At 34.5% G+C, this 17,820-nt stretch overlaps 3 protein-coding genes across 3 annotated transcripts; all 3 read left to right on the top strand.

The window, feature by feature from the left end:
* Positions 1-2,256: 2,256 nt before the first annotated feature.
* On the top strand, positions 2,257-3,056 carry LOC140873354 (uncharacterized). The gene has a single exon (XM_073276454.1). The coding sequence runs from the start codon at positions 2,285-2,287 to the stop codon at positions 2,903-2,905; it is 621 nt and encodes a 206-aa protein (XP_073132555.1). The 5' UTR covers positions 2,257-2,284; the 3' UTR covers positions 2,906-3,056.
* Positions 3,057-8,050: 4,994 nt separating this feature from the next.
* Positions 8,051-12,782, top strand: LOC140873268 (NADP-dependent malic enzyme). The gene is made up of 19 exons (XM_073276350.1): positions 8,051-8,356; positions 9,096-9,216; positions 9,313-9,387; positions 9,616-9,767; positions 9,848-9,953; positions 10,088-10,153; positions 10,271-10,366; positions 10,461-10,532; positions 10,743-10,826; positions 10,903-11,001; positions 11,107-11,154; positions 11,247-11,300; positions 11,389-11,487; positions 11,572-11,661; positions 11,740-11,817; positions 11,919-11,993; positions 12,085-12,175; positions 12,287-12,415; positions 12,500-12,782. The coding sequence occupies exons 1-19, from the start codon at positions 8,205-8,207 to the stop codon at positions 12,586-12,588; spliced, it is 1,776 nt and encodes a 591-aa protein (XP_073132451.1). The 5' UTR covers positions 8,051-8,204; the 3' UTR covers positions 12,589-12,782.
* A 2,263-nt stretch (positions 12,783-15,045) lies between these two features.
* Positions 15,046-17,317, top strand: LOC140873298 (cytochrome B5-like protein). The gene is made up of 6 exons (XM_073276384.1): positions 15,046-15,252; positions 15,397-15,496; positions 15,660-15,700; positions 16,504-16,581; positions 16,723-16,814; positions 16,995-17,317. Exons 2-6 carry the CDS (start codon positions 15,418-15,420, stop codon positions 17,059-17,061), a joined length of 357 nt encoding a protein of 118 aa, XP_073132485.1. The 5' UTR covers positions 15,046-15,252; positions 15,397-15,417; the 3' UTR covers positions 17,062-17,317.
* Positions 17,318-17,820: the final 503 nt, after the last annotated feature.

Below are 17,820 nucleotides of genomic sequence, written 5' to 3'. Positions count from 1 at the left end.
TCGACGCATACACAAGTTATGCGTGTGTGGGGAACCTTGGCTGCTTTCTCTAAATTAATTATTAAAATGTTATATGTACAGATTACAAACTCGATTATGGATATGTTACTTTTGAAGTTACAAAATTATTTTAATGAAAAGATATTTTTTATTAGTGCAAGTGAGATAATTTTGTAATTTCAAAGATAACATATAACTATCTAACTAAATGTGTAAATGCAACATATATAACTCAAATAACTAAGAAAAATGTTATACATACACACATATTTACAAGTTATTTTTAAAATTACAAAATTATCTCAATGGAGAGATAATATTCCCATATAATTTTTTAATTACATAAATAACGTATAACCGTACGTGTAATCGTGTATGCATGTACATATATATACGTGCTGTGGATGAAGAATTACGCCAATGTATTGTCGATTTCTCGTCATAAATTATGTTCAAGGAAAAACTAGCCCCAGAGCTTCCAGAGTCAGCCTTGGCCGCCCATAAACCATCAAACATTTCTCCGTGTGGGGTACCAACCCTTAACTTATATACTTTTATATATTTATATATATATATATATATAGCATCACATTACACGCGCGCGCGCACACATTAATTAGAGACTAGTATTAAACGTCTCATTTCAAGTAAACAAATGGTTAAACCAATTAACCAAATTGAGTTGAAACAAAAAGTATTAATTCAAATCTATTCGACGTTGGAGTACTTGACTAGCTCATTGTACGTTATACGGGCTACCAACCACCTTCCCTCATCTAAAATGGCGGGCCACAATCGATCGATCATTGATGATCCACCTGATATCAAAATTTTATGTTTGGGACGAGATCTCGGGTTAAAGATCCAATTATCCATTTAATCGAAAAATAATGGCCACGGACACATGCATGCAACGTTATGGTCAGATGCCCTTAAATTAATGTCTATGTGTAATTAATTGCAACAATATTATCCTCGATTAAGAATTGATTAATTATAGATAGTTCAATGACATTTTAAATAACATGAGTATGTGTGTGTGTGTGTGGTGTGAAGTAGATATCAAGACTCAAGAGCATGAGAAATAATATAATTGTTTATGTTTTCACATTGCTTTTACAAGGTTAATTCTCCTTTAAGGTATCCTAATAAAGCTTTCATGATATTATTTTCAAACACTATAATAAATCATATCACTACCATGCATGCCAGGCGTGGGACATAATTAATTATTTTTAAGGATGCTCTTCTAGATGATTAAAATTTGCGATCGCGAGTACTACATACACATATATATATATACACACACACACACACACACACACACACACACACATATATATATATATATATAATATAATATAAAGAAATTAATGTACATTCAGGCTCATATACATATATATAGCATCACCATGTCTTTTTCTTGATTTTTCATGGTTCCAGACTTCCAGTCTTTCACCACCATTCAAAAGCTGCTATGTGTTTTAAAGATTTTTCTATTTCTAATTAGGCTACATAAACATTCGAATGAAAATATTTATATTCAGGAGAAAAATTCCAAATAGCTCTTAATTAAGTTAAGAATATTTGGATCGAGTATATCAAATGCTAATTACAAAAATACATAATGGGAGAAAATTTTAAATTTTATGGAAATAAAAAAAAAATACTCAAACAAGCACAATAGGAAACATGTGATCATATTTTTTTAAAAGAAAGACTAGAAGTTTATAAAATCCTTTTTTTTATTTTTATAAATGAACTATTTTTTGAATTATTAAAAGTGGCTATCTTTAGTCTTTACTCATTGACGGCACTTTCAACTTGCTTAAGTTGAACTACTCCTTATTATTGTGTAACCGTTGCATATAATTAATATTGAACAAAAAGACTTTTACTTTTACTTTTTAACAACTTATTAATCATTACCAAGTCACATGAGACGATCTCGCAGATTTATATTAGTGAGATCGATTCAGCTCATATATATCTATAATAAAAGTAATATTTTTGAATAAAAAATAATATTTTTTCATGAATCAGATCAAATAGGATTTCTTTTTGTCTCATAAAATTGACGTGTAATTAGATCGTGTCAGTTTTTTGAGTTTTTTTTTTATTTTTATTAATCATGATTGATTGGTTGTGGGGTTATGATTAAGTACTATATATAATGAATCTAAATAATATTAATTATTTAATTTCCCCATATATATGGACCTGGCTCTATATAAACAAACCCTACCACGACTCATTTCCTGCCATCGATCTCCCACAAAACAGTATGGAAATCGAGAAAACCCCACCAAAAATGTCCAAGAAACTTTGGAATTTAGTGAGAATAGTTGTTTACATGATGAGGAAAAGCATATCAAAGAGCAAACTCATGCTAGACGACCTCGACTCTCTCACAAAACGAGCCAAAATAGCAAGCAAGGCCATAGGCAATTACCTCGTGATCCACCACCACCAGTACCGCCGCCACTCCGCTCTCTCGTGTCGATCCGACGACGTACTCTCTTCGTTCATCTCCCCCCGCGAGTACGAGTTCAGCTGCAGCAACAGTCCCGCTTACCATTCGACACGAAAGAATCGGCACCACCGGTATGATCATCGTTTTCATCGGCAAGCCGAGGAAATCCACGTGTTGCAGCGGGCGTTCGACGTCTCGGGTCTCCGTGATCATGATGCCGATCAGTATCCGGGGCTCGGGAACAGCCCGCTGGTGGTGAGCGTGAGACAACTCCGGGTCACCGACTCGCCGTTCGCGAATGATCAAGCCGAGGAGAATCATCAAGTCGACAGAGATGCGGAGAAGTTCATAAATAGGTTTTACAAGGATCTCAGGAATCAAAGGAGGATAGCTGCATTTCATGAATCACCACCATCTTATCATATCATGTAAAAAAATAATATACATTAATAATTTTCATAATCCTCCGATCCGTCTCAATTTTTATTTATTTTAGTTTGTTTGGGTTTTTATTGAGTGATTCATACAGTAACAGAAGTACATATATACTAATTGCATGTTCTGTGTAAGCTGTAATTCTACGTGTGACCTTCATTTACATATATATAGTAAATAACATTACATGTTATATTTAATTTACGTTGGTCGTTTTCTTCAAACAAAAAATAAAAATTACGTTGGTCATTTAATTCTCTTATTAATTGACGAGACTATGATAACATTGTAGAAAAGTCGATGACATGTTATATATATATCCTTCCCTGATCGTGTATTTAATGATCTCTATCTCATCTTATGGCTCATATTAATGTGAAAGCACACAATCTTGTGTTAAATTAAAAAAAAACTTTTAATGTGCAGCTATGGGTTTGAATGTTTTTGTTATATATTATTTATTTGAATGCTTTAATTTCAAATTGGGAAGATTTTTGTTAATATTGGCTTTTGTGCTAAAGAGGGATTATTTTTTTTCAAAAATAATAATAATAATAATAATAATAATAATAATAATAATAATTTAGCAAGAGGACGTTGTTGGTGCTCATGCCACTTGACGAAGTGGTCATGATTTGCGTGCTTGCGATTGTGTTAGACAGCGAAGGATCACTTGGTTTAATGGCTTGGAGGAAACTCCAATATTCCTACTTTTGGATTATATATTTTGAGCTCAAGTTTTATTTATGTGGGTTTTTTTTATTGGAAAATTGTATTCTTGATCTTCTAATTATTTTGTCATTGAAATTTTGGTTTTCATGTTACCAAATTTTAATTTGAATTTTATAATTTTTATTTTTGAATCAAAAGATAATTATACTCTTTTCTTCATCATAATTTGATCAAAATCCGGTGGAAGTGTATCAATTAAGCCATTAACAAAAGTTCGTGACATTTAACAAATAGTTAATATACCAAATTAATTTTTAATTATATATATATATATAACAGATTGCACTGAAAACGTAGAAAACCAAAATCTCAAAGATACTAATATATATCAATTTTTTTTTGTTTGTTTAGAGTACAATTATAATCAGGAATCAGACTACAACAATATAAGAAATTGTCCGCACAACCGACGGGACTTGAACATGAACTCGAGACTTGCTTATCTCGAGCAAAAAATCATAAATAAACTACTAAATCTACCTAAATAAATTAGAAAATCTACCCGCAAGTAGCAGAAATCGAACCTCAGACCAAATGGCTCAGGGCCTCAGCCTTAGCCAATTAGCCTACTGGCTAAGGCCACATCGGCAGTTGGTCGCAATCAATTGCAATAAGTTATATGATGCAATTTTGGTCTACATTGTTCAGAATGGATCGATGAAATATCTATTATCTCTACTATATTATAATAGTTGAGAGAGTTAGAAAAACAGTTTTTTGATAACACCAACTTTTTTTCTCATTTTACCCCTCTCTTAATATTTCTTTCACATGTAGATTAACTTCCACCACGTAAATATAACTTTTCTCATGTAAAATATCATTTATTTATACTACAATTATCATGTATATATATGTTACGATCCGTTAGAATTAATTATGAAATATGAACTTGGAATATTCCGATTATTTTCGAATGATTTGGTACTTTTAAATTAATTCATTTTTTAAAAAATAAAAAAATTTGCTTATCCTAACTGCAGCTTGATTGATACTTGATAGGCTCCACTCTTTGCTAGATATATCACATATGGATCGTCGTACTTATCCAGCGACTGAAGGTTATGTAGTGGATAGCCATTATTTAAATTTGACTCGAGGCAGATAAGAACTCAATTATATCAAATTTTAAATTAATTATGCATTAAAAATGAATTACGTAAAAATTTTAATTACAGTAAAATAATCGATTAATTATTGGACTTGGCAATTGATCCGATTCGATTCAGAACCGTTTCATTTTTATTTATTTATTTTTGTATAAAATTCATTGGGTTGTTTGATTTTTGGGTATAAATTAAGTGATTCGACTCATTAGAGAAAGTGACACTTTTGTTTGCTGAGTTAAGTTGGCCATGATTTATATTTTCCTTTTAATTTGAACAGCAATTTGATGCGCATGTACGTAATTCGAAAATCAAATATTTGATCACACTCAAATCTAGCTTGAATGTAATATTACTGCTTAATCTCGTATACATCTAGCTGTGTTTACTTAGTGAGATTAATTATATATAGATAAATAATACTAAAAATATTAAACTAATTTTATAGGATGTTGAATAATGATGCATAAACAATCACATGTTTACTTTGATGGATCAATTTTGTGATTGATATTATAATTAAGTGACGAGTTACAATTTTGTCCTTTGTTTATAATATATAATCTTATTTTAGTTTTTATTTGTAAAATTGAGATTGTGATTTTTATTGAAGAATGTAAAATATTATTAATTCACATGTAAATTATTTTAATTGACCAAAATTATTGAATATAAATATTATTTATGTTTTAAAACAAAAATTAATAAATTGTGTTAAAAAAAATTTCCATGAATAAGGATAAAATCTAATGAAATGTATTAATCATATATTAAATTATAAGAATTTTTATTCATGTTTTATAATTTTTAAATGGTTCTTTCGTATATTAAAATCAAATGAAATGTATTAATATATATTAAAGTATTTGAAATTTATATCCATGTTATATAATTTTTTAAAATGAAGTTTTCATATATTATTTTTTTTGGAAGTAAATTAAGGATATTAGTGTAATTTTTTTCAATTGGAAACATAATTAGTTAAAATGATTATATATCACACCATTTATTTGTGATAAATCATCAATGTTTAAAGTTTAAATTAGATAAATATGGATGAAATTTATGAGTTAATATAGGCCCTCAAAAAGCAAGTAAACATGTGATTGCATATGATTAAAAGTAAACATAACCATATTGTGTATAAAATATTGAGATGAATATAAAGAATCCCACCTCTTAATTGATGGAGGATAAATATATTAATATTATTTCTTTTATCTTATTTTGAAACAGTGAGAGATTAGAGGCCTACAATACTACTCGAACTTGATTCGATTTAAATTATATCTATCCAAATTCGAACTCGATCGAATAATTAATTTCAAATTTGAGCTCGAGTCATGATACTCGAACTCATGCTCATAAGTCAGAAAGTCGAAAGTCTTTCATGTTATAGTGTTTCGGAAGGATTTGGGCTCGACCCAAATTACCTTTCGAATGTTAAGCCTTAAATTAATGCAGCCCAACAACATTGTTCATAAAACAATGTGTAAACTGAAGCCCGAAGGATAGATAAGTTCTTCGTTATTCTCGTGGACTCCAACTCCGCAGCATTTATATATGTCATATATTCTTCGTGGCTCCTTCGACCCTTCACACTTTTTATTTATTATTATTATTATTATTATTTTTTTTTTATTTTTTTTTTACACCTTGGCCAATTTTTTTTTTTTTTTTTTTTTATCGAAAACAAATCGGTTCCATACATTTCTTTAATATTATATATATTTTTTGAAAATAATTTTTCACTCAATAAAAAAATATATTGATTATTAAAAACCATAAATTCTCGTCGGTTTCCACTACCACCAAAAACGAGTTCCTTTGTAGTCCATCTTTTAAAAAAAAGGTTGACTCCGAAGGGGACCCCATCCCACATGAGTTAGAGGGCTCATGCGAGGTTAAATCAAAAAATGTGCACGAGTAGGCAGGGACCTGAGGGAGGGAACAACATGATCCAACCCTCAGAGCATACCCCCCATGTGGACTCCTTTGTAGTCTATCTTGGTACCTAGTACAATGGTCTAAGTTTAAGACAAGATATCACGTTCACAACTGAATTGTAATAAATCATTTTTTTAATATTGTTTTCGATATAGAATTAAAGGTAACTTTTAATAACGTAAAAGATAAAAGGATTAAATTTCTCTGCCCGTGAGTCCGTGACTATCCTTACGTATTTTTATATTTTCTAAATAATTTTTGTTTTGAGTTGGAGAATTATTACAATTAAATCTCAATTGATATTGTCACAATCTTGATATCGGATAAATTTTCCTTCTAATAATGATGTAATCGTCTTTATATGTTTCAATTTAGTTACGTGCAACGTATCGGCGTCATTTCTAATGTGCAGCAATAATATCCAATTACCTCCCTAAAGTTACGCCAATTAATCAATCAATTAAAGTAATGAATAAAGTTCACCACCACTCATCTGCCATTAACTAATAATTAAAAATAATCATAATTCATAATAAAAATAAATGATATTTAAATATTACCCACTGAGGTTGGTCTGGGGGAGGACTTCTAGGCTTCTACTACCTGGTCCTTCCTCTGGCATTGAATTTTCTTGGTCGGAAAACGTTGGATTTATTTGTCAAGTGAATTCAATTTATTTTAATGGAATTTTCTTGGTCAAGAAAGTTCAATCAATTTTTTTTAAAAAATTTTTCGTAGAGAAAAGTAAAAAAGAGAACCAATCACTCGTCGGTTTTCAGTTTTCACTTATGAACTTGATCTTTGAGTTAGGTCCCGTTTGATATTAAAAACCAGACAAAAAAAATATTTTTTTTTAGTTTATAAGGTTTTGAATGCTCGTTTAAGTGCTTTAAAAAGTATTGAAATTTAGGCCCCGTTTGGTTTCAAAAATCTGGCCAAAAAGCATTTTTTTAAGTGCTTTTTAGTTAACAAGGTGTTTGGTTGATCAAAAAAGTGCTTAAATAAGCATTTTTAAAGTCAAAATTAGAGTTTTTTTAAAAGCAAAAAATTATAACTTTTAAAATCACTTATTTTATAAAATGTCTACAAAATCCAAACGAGATTTAATTTATAATGCAAACCTGTAACTGATCCAAGCTCACACCTGTTTCAGCACGTCAATGGTGGGTGATGTGACGTCCAAGATTACATTTTTCTTGATCCCATTTATCCGTTAATTTCAGTGAATAAAGAATAATTAACAGAAAATTCTACAATGGCACAGCACTTTCTAGCTAGGCATTATCCCTTCCGGGGGGCCCTTTTCATATATAATAATTCGCCAATAATACAATATTGTTCCCCTATGTGAATACGCGTCTCAATCTCTATTGACGGATTGACTTTCTCATCAAGAACATACATGTTACATATACACATACATACATATATATATAAATGTGCATGTATATGTGTGTGATATATTGATATTACATAATATTGAGAGCTAGGCAAGTAGAAGAAGAAGAAGAATGGAGAATATTTTCAAGGAGAAGAGGGGTGGGGAGTCGGTGCTGGACTTGAGTCCAAAGGCGACGGTGGGCGGAGGAGTTGAGGATGTGTACGGTGAGGATCGCGCCACCGAGGATCAGCTCGTTACTCCATGGACATTCTCTGTTGCCAGGTACCTAGCTACCACTCCATCTTCTTCCATCAAATTCCTTTTCTTTTTTTTTTTCCCCCAGTAATGAATGAGTATTCAGGGTGATCCTAGTAAAAGGAAAGGTGGGTTCAGTATATCTTAGTGGGAAGTTGGATTTTAGAAGAATCAAAAGCTAGGTTTTTTTTTTTGTGGTTTTGAAGGAAAAGGTTGGTGTTTTTAAAGTTGATATTGCGTTTCTGTTCTCTAAATTTTTTGTTTACCTATGATCTTGGCGAAGCCGAAGTTCGATTCGGCTTATTTTTCTTGTATTATCATCTGTTTATGTTGTTTGTTGAAGTGAAATATGATTGCAGTTGCGATCTTGATCCTTTGCTTTTGAGGAAATTGGTGGTTCATAAGGGGATCGAATATGTGTGCGTGGGACAATATTGATATTGGGCTATTTGTGAATCTCTTTTTGGCTAAAATCCCCTTTAGCTGGTTCCGTAACATATTTCTGTTTCCTTCAATATCTTTTGGACGGAAAAATTTCTGTTAGGATGTTTGGTGGTTTCTATGTCATATGAACAACTGAAAAAGTCTTTTGTTAACTGTATATCTACAAAATTACTTAGCATATGTATAAGGTATATATGTTATCACCATTTCTTACGAATCGAAGATATGCATATTCATTGAAAAACCAACCGACATTACGAAATCTTGGTTTGTCAATAATGAAATGTTGAATCTTGATTGTTTGCTTGATTATGTGCAATAGCGGATATAGTTTGCTGAGAGACCCTCATCACAATAAAGGTCTCGCGTTTACGGAGAAAGAAAGAGAGGCTCATTACTTGCGAGGTCTCCTTCCTCCTGCTGTTTCAACACAAGAACTTCAGGTTTAAATTGCCTAAGTAATGTCATTTGTACTATGTGTTTCTATTGTTTTTCATATTTTAATGTTTCTTTCTTTTTTTTAACTTGTGCACTATCAGGAGAAAAAGGCTATGCATGGCATTCGTCAGTACGATGTTCCTCTGCACAAGTACGTGGCCATGATGGAACTCGAGGTACCGTTAAATCTTATGGATTATCAGTTAACGAAAGTAAACCTTCTTGTTTCGCCTGTTTACTTATTTGAACTTTGAGCATTACTGCTTTGATTCTAGTAGTAATGTCGGTCATCCACTGGAAATTCGTAAAGTAATTGTAATTTGAGCTTAAGCAGAAATCCCCAAGTGTTTGCTATTACATCAATGATTTTTGCGTCTTTAATATTCAACTTTCTTGATTTACAGGAGAGAAACGAGAGGTTGTTTTACAAACTTCTCATTAATAATGTGGAGGAACTCCTCCCAATTGTCTACACACCGACTGTGGGTGAGGCTTGCCAGAAATATGGGAGTCTGTTTAAACGCCCTCAGGGTTTATATATCAGTTTAAAAGAGAAGTATGTTCTGATTTACGCGGTCACTAAACAAATTATGCGGCCTACTTTGGGCTAGAAATTTAAGTTCATGAAATGTGTAGGGGAAAAATTCTCGATGTTCTGAGGAACTGGCCGGAGAGGTCCATTCAAGTCATTGTTGTGACTGATGGTGAAAGGATTTTGGGACTCGGGGATTTAGGCTGCCAGGTAATGTCATGGACTCGTATGTGCTAACCATGAACTTATTGTAAAGATGTATTTTTCACATTAGTATGTTGGGTATGCTAGTGATAGTGTCAGTGTGTTATATTTTTAACGGGACTCTTGGTATCATGTTACAGGGAATGGGCATACCGGTGGGGAAACTAGCTTTGTACACTGCACTTGGGGGTGTAAGACCTTCAGCTGTAAGTATTACCATCAGGAAGCAGAATTTCGAAACCATTCTCTGTGCTCTATTACATTTGCTTGTGTCAGATTTTGGAAATGGTTTTTAATTGGAAAATTTTGGCCTTTTTGAGTAGTGTCTACCAGTAACAATCGACGTGGGGACGAACAATGAAGCGCTTTTAAAGGATGAATTCTACATTGGGCTCAGGCAAAAAAGGGCAACTGGACAGGTTACTCCTACATGTCTGTTGTACTTTGGATCTTGTTACTCGGCCAACCGCATGCCAAACTCCCTCGAAAGCTAAGTTTTTTACATCTTTTCAGGAATATTACGACCTGTTGCATGAGTTCATGTGTGCCGTGAAGCAGAACTATGGTGAAAAAGTTCTTGTTCAGGTTAATAATTAATTCCTACTACTTTTGCATTATAATGCATCTGACTTAGTAACAAAAACCATATCTGGAAGCTTTACGATAGCAAGGGCAACATTTACCAATTGTTGCATTAGCAATCACACGGGCGATAATTGTTGCTCCAAACTAGTCTGCACTCTGTCACTTGGCTTCTCATGTTCTAATGTTGTTGCATCTTTCACATCATTGCAGTTTGAAGATTTTGCCAACCACAATGCGTTCGAGCTGTTGGCGAGATACGGAACTACCCATTTGGTCTTTAATGATGATATACAGGTATGTCGCAAGGCATTGGTTGATATGACTTTTAAGTTTCTTTTGAATGTTAAATTTGTGATCCTTTGTATTGCAGGGGACAGCATCTGTGGTGCTTTCGGGGCTTGTTGCATCGCTTGAGCTGCTCGGTGGAACCTTAGCTGATCACACATTCTTGTTTCTTGGTGCTGGAGAAGTAATTATCTAAACTCAACTCCAATTTTCTTGCGCCTCTAAAATCTATAATCTTCAGAGAGAAAAAATCGCCCATCGCCACTTAAGGTTGATTTTGCAATTGCAGGCTGGAACCGGGATAGCAGAGCTTATAGCTCTTGAAATGTCAAAACAGGTGAGTATGTTATCTAAACAGTGAGGTGAAAATATTACCGTGACTGCAAGAACAGGAAATTATTGAACCGTGGTGTGTTTTGTGCTACTTAGGCTAATGTTTCCGTGGAAGAAACCCGCAAAAAGATCTGGCTCGTGGACTCGAAGGTGACAACCGGATACCTGAATCTACCATTATCTCCTTCTGGTAATTCTGTCATACATTGACATAATGTGTGTGTTTGCGATCGTGTAGGGCTTGATCGTTCATTCTCGTAAGGAATCTCTTCAAAGTTTCAAGAAACCTTGGGCTCATGAGCATGAACCGGTTAAAAATCTCTTAGATGCTGTCAAGGTTGGTAAATTCATTCTTTGATGCCATTTTTTGATGCAGAACTCATTTGTGCCTGTGATAATTTCCTCCTAAACTTCACTACAGGCTATCAAGCCAACAGCCTTGATTGGAACTTCTGGTGTGGGCAAAACATTTACGAAAGAGGTGGTCGAGGCTATGGCCGCCTTCAACAAGGTATATTATTTTCTTGTTTGTTCTCTTTTCCCAAAACATAATATTCAATAATACTTGCATATGATTTTAATGCTGCAGAAACCTCTTATAATGGCCCTTTCTAATCCAACTTCACAATCAGAGTGCACTGCCGAAGAAGCTTATACATGGAGCGAGGTTTGTCGAGTTCAAAGGCTTTCATGTTCATGGCAGTAAATCTCATTGATGTGGTATCTTGGCTAAAGCTCTATCTTTTGTTCCTTGTTTTTTTTCTCAAGGGTCGCGCTATTTTCGCCAGTGGAAGCCCATTTGACCCTGTGAAATATAATGGAAAGACCTATGTACCTGGCCAGGTTTATTTTCTTTTTGTTTTCTGTTACCATGTCCAGTTTGCTTCTTATAACGAATGGTTCTCAAACTTGCTTTTCTTCTCTGTGAAATCAGGCAAACAACGCTTACATATTCCCTGGTTTCGGGTTTGGGTTGGTCATTGCTGGAGCCATTCGTGTGCACGATGATATGCTTTTGGCAGCTTGTAAGTGACAAACCGTGAACTAAAACGCTGCATTTGAAGCACGATACTTGGAAATTGTCAGCATCAATAAGAAGGAAACAAACTAATCCCGTTTTGTTTGACTCGAAACAGCGGAGGCTTTGGCTGGTCAAGTGACACAAGAACATTACGACAAGGGACTGATTTACCCTCCATTTACCAGTATAAGGAAGATTTCAGCTCACATTGCTGCAAATGTTGCTGCTAAAGCATATGACCTTGGTTCGTACCTACCCGCCTTTTTACTTTGAATTCGAGCTTTTACAAACTTTGTTTTTTTACAAGTGCTTTTTTCCCTCCTCCCAGGACTGGCAACAAGACTCCCTCGGCCTGCCGACTTGGTCAAGTATGCCGAAAGCTGCATGTACACCCCAAATTACAGGAGCTACCGGTGAAATGCTCGGTTCGCTTGAACCGCTGCCTTGTGTTGCAACTGTTGTGCATTCTAGTTTTAAGGATTGGTTGTAGTATAATAAAAGAGATGAGTTTATGTGGAGTGGGAGTTATGTATTTTGATTTTGATGTAACGTGAATGTTTTCTTTTTCAAGTACAATCTGGATTTGAAGCAATTTGGCAGAAGTTTTGTTACTATACCAAATGAGACTTTGGCAAACAGGAAAATAAGAGGAAAATATTTACCAACGATATTGTTAAAAGTTTAAACAATCATAATATTTTGCGAAAATATGAGGAAAGAAATTTGACTTTTCGAAACGATATAGTTAAAACAATCATAATATAAAAAAACTCAAAATTATAATCTAAATAATGCAAATTAATAATTTATCTTAATCTAAACTAGATAAATTTATAATAAATGTAATGCCGGTGTTTAAAATGTTGTAAAATGTAAATCTCATCTTCTACAAATTCTATTTAGATATATGTTTTTTTTTTTGAAAGACTCTTTTTAGATATATGTTAGTATAGTAGGGTGCATCTGATCATTTCTATATACTAGCATATCATAATATATAATACGTGTGTTTTTTGTAAAAATAATAATAATATTATTATAATAATGTAATTGTTTTATCTTAAAATAAAATTTATTAAGTTTTGATATCGAAATGAAATTAGAAAAAAAATAAAATATAAAGAAAAAGAAAAATACACTTCTCCTTAGTTTGACAAGGTACATAATGTTTTAAGCAAACAAAAAATCATATCATGATTCCATATAGTTACAATAAAATGTTTTTTATTATATATATTATTAATTCATACCAGCGAGAATTCACGTGAATAATTAAGTAATGCAATATCTAAAAATAAATTAATATATTTTTATATTTTTTAACTAAAAAATATAATTAAAAGTGATAGTTGTAAATTTATTAAAATATTAAAAAATTAATATTTTTCTCCGTCCATTAAAAAGTGAACATGGCATGCTATTTATAAAGATTCATGCTTTATTATCTAGAAGAGATATTATGAATTTATCAGTAGTGTGTGTGTAACGACCCACTGTATCAAGACGGGTCTTTTCAGCGTGCTTATGTCCTCACTCACACGCACCCTGGAAAACTTCCCAGGGGGTCACCCATCCTATAATTGCCCCAAGTCAAGCACGCTTAACTTTGGAGTTCTTATGTGATGAGCTTCCGAAAAGAAGATGCACCTTCTTGATATGAGCAGTACATATGAAATCTTTTAAGCCCTCCTCAATTATGTAGTCCCATACCTACACAGTCTCAGAATCCCCTCTCATTCCGGCACAAGATCGGTTCATTCATGTCTCCCTCCACCTAGAAGCCTACCAGGAGCCGCTCATTGTCCGTGCAACCTCTTGGCACCGGCGATCACTCCCTGCCTCTTCAGCCCCGGGCGTCACATGCCCACCAGCTTCCGCTTGGTTCGTCCCCGAACCATACCGTACTAAGAGAGGTCGGCTTTGATACCATTTGTAACGACCCACTGTATCAAGACGGGTCTTTTCAGCGTGCTTATGTCCTCACTCACACGCACCCTGGAAAACTTCCCAGGGGGTCACCCATCCTATAATTGCCCCAAGTCAAGCACGCTTAACTTTGGAGTTCTTATGTGATGAGCTTCCGAAAAGAAGATGCACCTTCTTGATATGAGCAGTACATATGAAATCTTTTAAACTCTCCTCAACTATGTAGTCTATAGTACCTACACAGTCTCAGAATCCCCTCTCATTTCGGCATGGGATCGGTTCATTCATGTCTCCCTCCGCCTAGAAGCATACCAGGAGCCGCTCATTGTCCGTGCAACCTCTTGGCACCGGCGATCACTCCCTGCTTCCTCAGCCCCGGGCGTCACATGCCCACCAGCTTCCGCTTGGTTCGTCCCCGAACCATACCGTACTAAGAGAGGTCGGCTTTGATACCATTTGTAACGACCCACTGTATCAAGACGGGTCTTTTCAGCGTGCTTATGTCCTCACTCACACGCACCCTGGAAAACTTCCCAGGGGGTCACCCATCCTATAATTGCCCCAAGTCAAGCACGCTTAACTTTGGAGTTCTTATGTGATGAGCTTCCGAAAAGAAGATGCACCTTCTTGATTTGAGCAGTACATATGAAATCTTTTAAGCCCTCCTCAATTATGTAGTCTCATACCTACACAGTCTCAGAATCCCCTCTCATTCCGGCACAAGATCGGTTCATTCATGTCTCCCTCCGCCTAAAAGCCTACCAGGAGCCGCTCATTGTCCGTGCAACCTCTTGGCACCGGCGATCACTCCCTGCCTCTTCAGCCCCGGGCGTCACAGTGTGTATATATATATAGGTTTATTTATTTATTTATTTATTTATTGTATTATAATTATAATTATAATTTACTGTTTAATTAAAAAACCCTATTGTCCATAAAACGGTTTAGAGCAGCCCAAAGGTAGAAGCTCCAGAGAATTAAAACTCTCTTGCTATAACATCAAAAAGCGTCGCCCGATTTCAAGATTCAACCAATAATCCACGATTCATTTCAATCCCATTCATTCTTTTCTCCTTCTGTTAAAGCTCACGCTGTTTCCGGGGTGCATGTTTTATTCAGCTAAGTGACTAATTCGCATGCGGTGAATCAACTTATGTATGTATAATGCTGCCTGATCTCTGCATTTCTGTACTCATTTTGCTGTTTGGATTATGGGTTTTTCATTTTACTTCAGTTTCTGTTTTTTCCTTTTTCTGTTTCGTTCTGATGGGTTTATTATTTTTTTTTTTTCGTGAGCAGATAAGGTGATTAAGTTGGGACATGGACGTATTGTTGGTGACATTGTTTGTGGGCTTTGTATTGGCATCGCTAATTTTAATCCCTCTGCTACGTAAATCTGGTTAGATTGTTGTGTTATTTTGTAGTGAATTACATTTTGATTTGTTGAATTTTATTATCTATACAAACGTTTTGGTCTTTTTGTGGACAATCAGCCACAGGTAGGCCTTTTGTTCTTGGCTTCTTTACGATCTGATCCATTGTAATTTTTATGTGTAATTCAGATCCAGCCAGCTCGCGGCTATCAAATTCTGCAGGTGATAATGTAAGCTAAAGTTTTCATATTGAATTTGGCTATGCGTTATTGATAACACTTGAAAGGATTAGTATGTGTTTTTGGATTATTGATTGTGTGGATGTTCCACGGTTTGAGGTTTTTTAGGCTTTTGTTAATTTTATCAAGAAGGTTAATGTTGACTCTTTCAAAGTTTCTCTTTAGTGTGAGCTCTTTGAATGAATGTTTTCATAATAGTATGCGCCGTGTGGGTTTCGTTCCTTGTAAATGCACGATATTTTTCTTTCAATTTTTAGTTTTGATCAAAAAACTTCATATGGAAAGAGTACCACGTTGTAGTTCACTACCTAGTGAAAAATATGATAATCTAGGAGTTGGCTTCTTTTTGATTGGTTCATCATTGAGTTTTTAATAATCTGTGACGACAATTCTACTTGTTTTTATTCACAATGAAAACGAGGAACTCTAATGGAACTTACAGATGGATGGGGGTATTGCAAGTTTTATGGAGGTTATAGTCGACCAGTAACTCTTGGTATTTCCTTTTGCCTCATTGATGGTTGCTGGATTGCACATTTACCAGTCAAAGATCATGTACTAAATTCACAAATCAAAGATTTTATGTTGGCCTGTTCAGTCTTGCCCCTGCCCCCAATCATTTATACAATTATGTCTAATTATTGTTTGTCACGTCATGATCAATTTTGGTGGAGCTTTTTCACATGCATGCGTCGAGAATTAAATCGTTTCGATGCTGGCTAGTGTTACTGCTGCAGTTTCCATAAAAAATATGCTTGTTTTTTTTTTCTTTATAATGACTCATTTCTAATTAGGCATCCAAAGTGTACGCCAAAGCTGAAGTTTCGTTGCATAACAAGAGGACTGATTGTTGGATCATCATAAAAGAAAAGGTTTATTTTTTTGAAGTTTTTCATCTGCTACAGCTTCTCTTGAATTGTTTTCTTTCCAAAAAGCAAGGCTGTCCCGATTGGTCTTTGTGATTAAATTTCATCAACATGAACTCTTCGCGTTCTGTTTTCTGAAAAATATAGGTTTACGATGTTACCTCTTACGTAGAAGAGCACCCCGGAGGAGACGCCATACTAACACATGCTGGTGATGATTCAACCGAAGGTTTTTATGGGTAAGTATATCTTTTTAATACGACAAACTTTTCACGTTGCTCATTTACTTGTAGTTGGAGCAAGATTTACCTGCCTTGTGTAGTTTAGATTCCTCTTTGATGCTATCTTCGATCAGTCACCTGTGGTCTTGCAAAGTTTTCGGAACAGCAATTAATCAAACCCATTCCACATCTTGACAGGCCACAACATGCTACTCGAGTCTTTGACATGATTGAGGACTTTTATGTTGGAGATCTGAAAAAGTAACTAATGTAACTGTATTTTTCGATTATGGGCATGCTGTTTGGGTACATCTAACTGGATTGTTCCATTAGATCGTACGGTTCAGGTTTAAGTTATCAATTACTGATCGCAAACGTTCGCTTGAAAACTGATTAATTATGGCATGGAAGCGTGTGGCATTGTCGCCCTAATCGCAGTGTGATCGGTGAGGGGGAGTATGTCTGATTAGCTTTTTAATCTTGCGACGCAGACATAGTAAAATGGAACAGTCATTTGAGCACATGTTATGTTTTTTTATGGAAATTACTATATGATCTTTTTTTTATGTCGTGTTTGAGGAAACTATTCTTATTTTTTAGCATACAAGGTTGTTTGTTCGTAAATTCACCCACCCACAAGTCACAACCTCAATGTCATGGATTTTGGTAGAGGAAAACAGGACGAGGAGGCGAGATTACTTATTAGATAAATTTTGGAATAATTTTAGGAAGACCATAAAACAACATTTGGCTACAAAAAAGATTTTCTTGAGAGGAGGGCAATCTCGGGAAATTCTCTGTCTTCAACCGAAGTAACATTCTCATTTATTTGGTGTGTGACTCTATACACCATATACATCAATACACCAAATGAATGACTGATCCATCCGTTAATTATACCCGATGTGTGTTACATGGGTCATTCGACTTTATAGAAGGGTGGTCGATCGACCCGTATTACACATGGTGGATCACAAAACGTATAGGGTGATCCCGTATTACACATTGTGGATCACAAAATGTA

The sequence above is a fragment of the Henckelia pumila genome, unplaced genomic scaffold (assembly GCF_033568475.1).
Source record: "Henckelia pumila isolate YLH828 unplaced genomic scaffold, ASM3356847v2 CTG_525:::fragment_3, whole genome shotgun sequence".
NCBI classification, from domain to species: Eukaryota; Viridiplantae; Streptophyta; class Magnoliopsida; order Lamiales; family Gesneriaceae; genus Henckelia; species Henckelia pumila.
This window is presented reverse-complemented; position numbering and strand designations above follow the sequence as displayed.

Coding starts and splice junctions, on each gene's coding strand:
- LOC140873354 (XM_073276454.1), top strand. CDS start 2,285: ATGGAAATCGAGAAAACCCCACCAAAAATGTCCAAGAAACTTTGGAAT.
- LOC140873268 (XM_073276350.1), top strand. CDS start 8,205: ATGGAGAATATTTTCAAGGAGAAGAGGGGTGGGGAGTCGGTGCTGGAC. Junction 10,533..10,742: donor GTGAAAAAGTTCTTGTTCAG/GTTAATAATTAA, acceptor ACATCATTGCAG/TTTGAAGATTTTGCCAACCA. Junction 11,155..11,246: donor CTCTTGAAATGTCAAAACAG/GTGAGTATGTTA, acceptor TGTGCTACTTAG/GCTAATGTTTCCGTGGAAGA.
- LOC140873298 (XM_073276384.1), top strand. CDS start 15,418: ATGGACGTATTGTTGGTGACATTGTTTGTGGGCTTTGTATTGGCATCG. Junction 15,701..16,503: donor CAAATTCTGCAGGTGATAAT/GTAAGCTAAAGT, acceptor ATTTCTAATTAG/GCATCCAAAGTGTACGCCAA. Junction 16,815..16,994: donor TCAACCGAAGGTTTTTATGG/GTAAGTATATCT, acceptor ACATCTTGACAG/GCCACAACATGCTACTCGAG.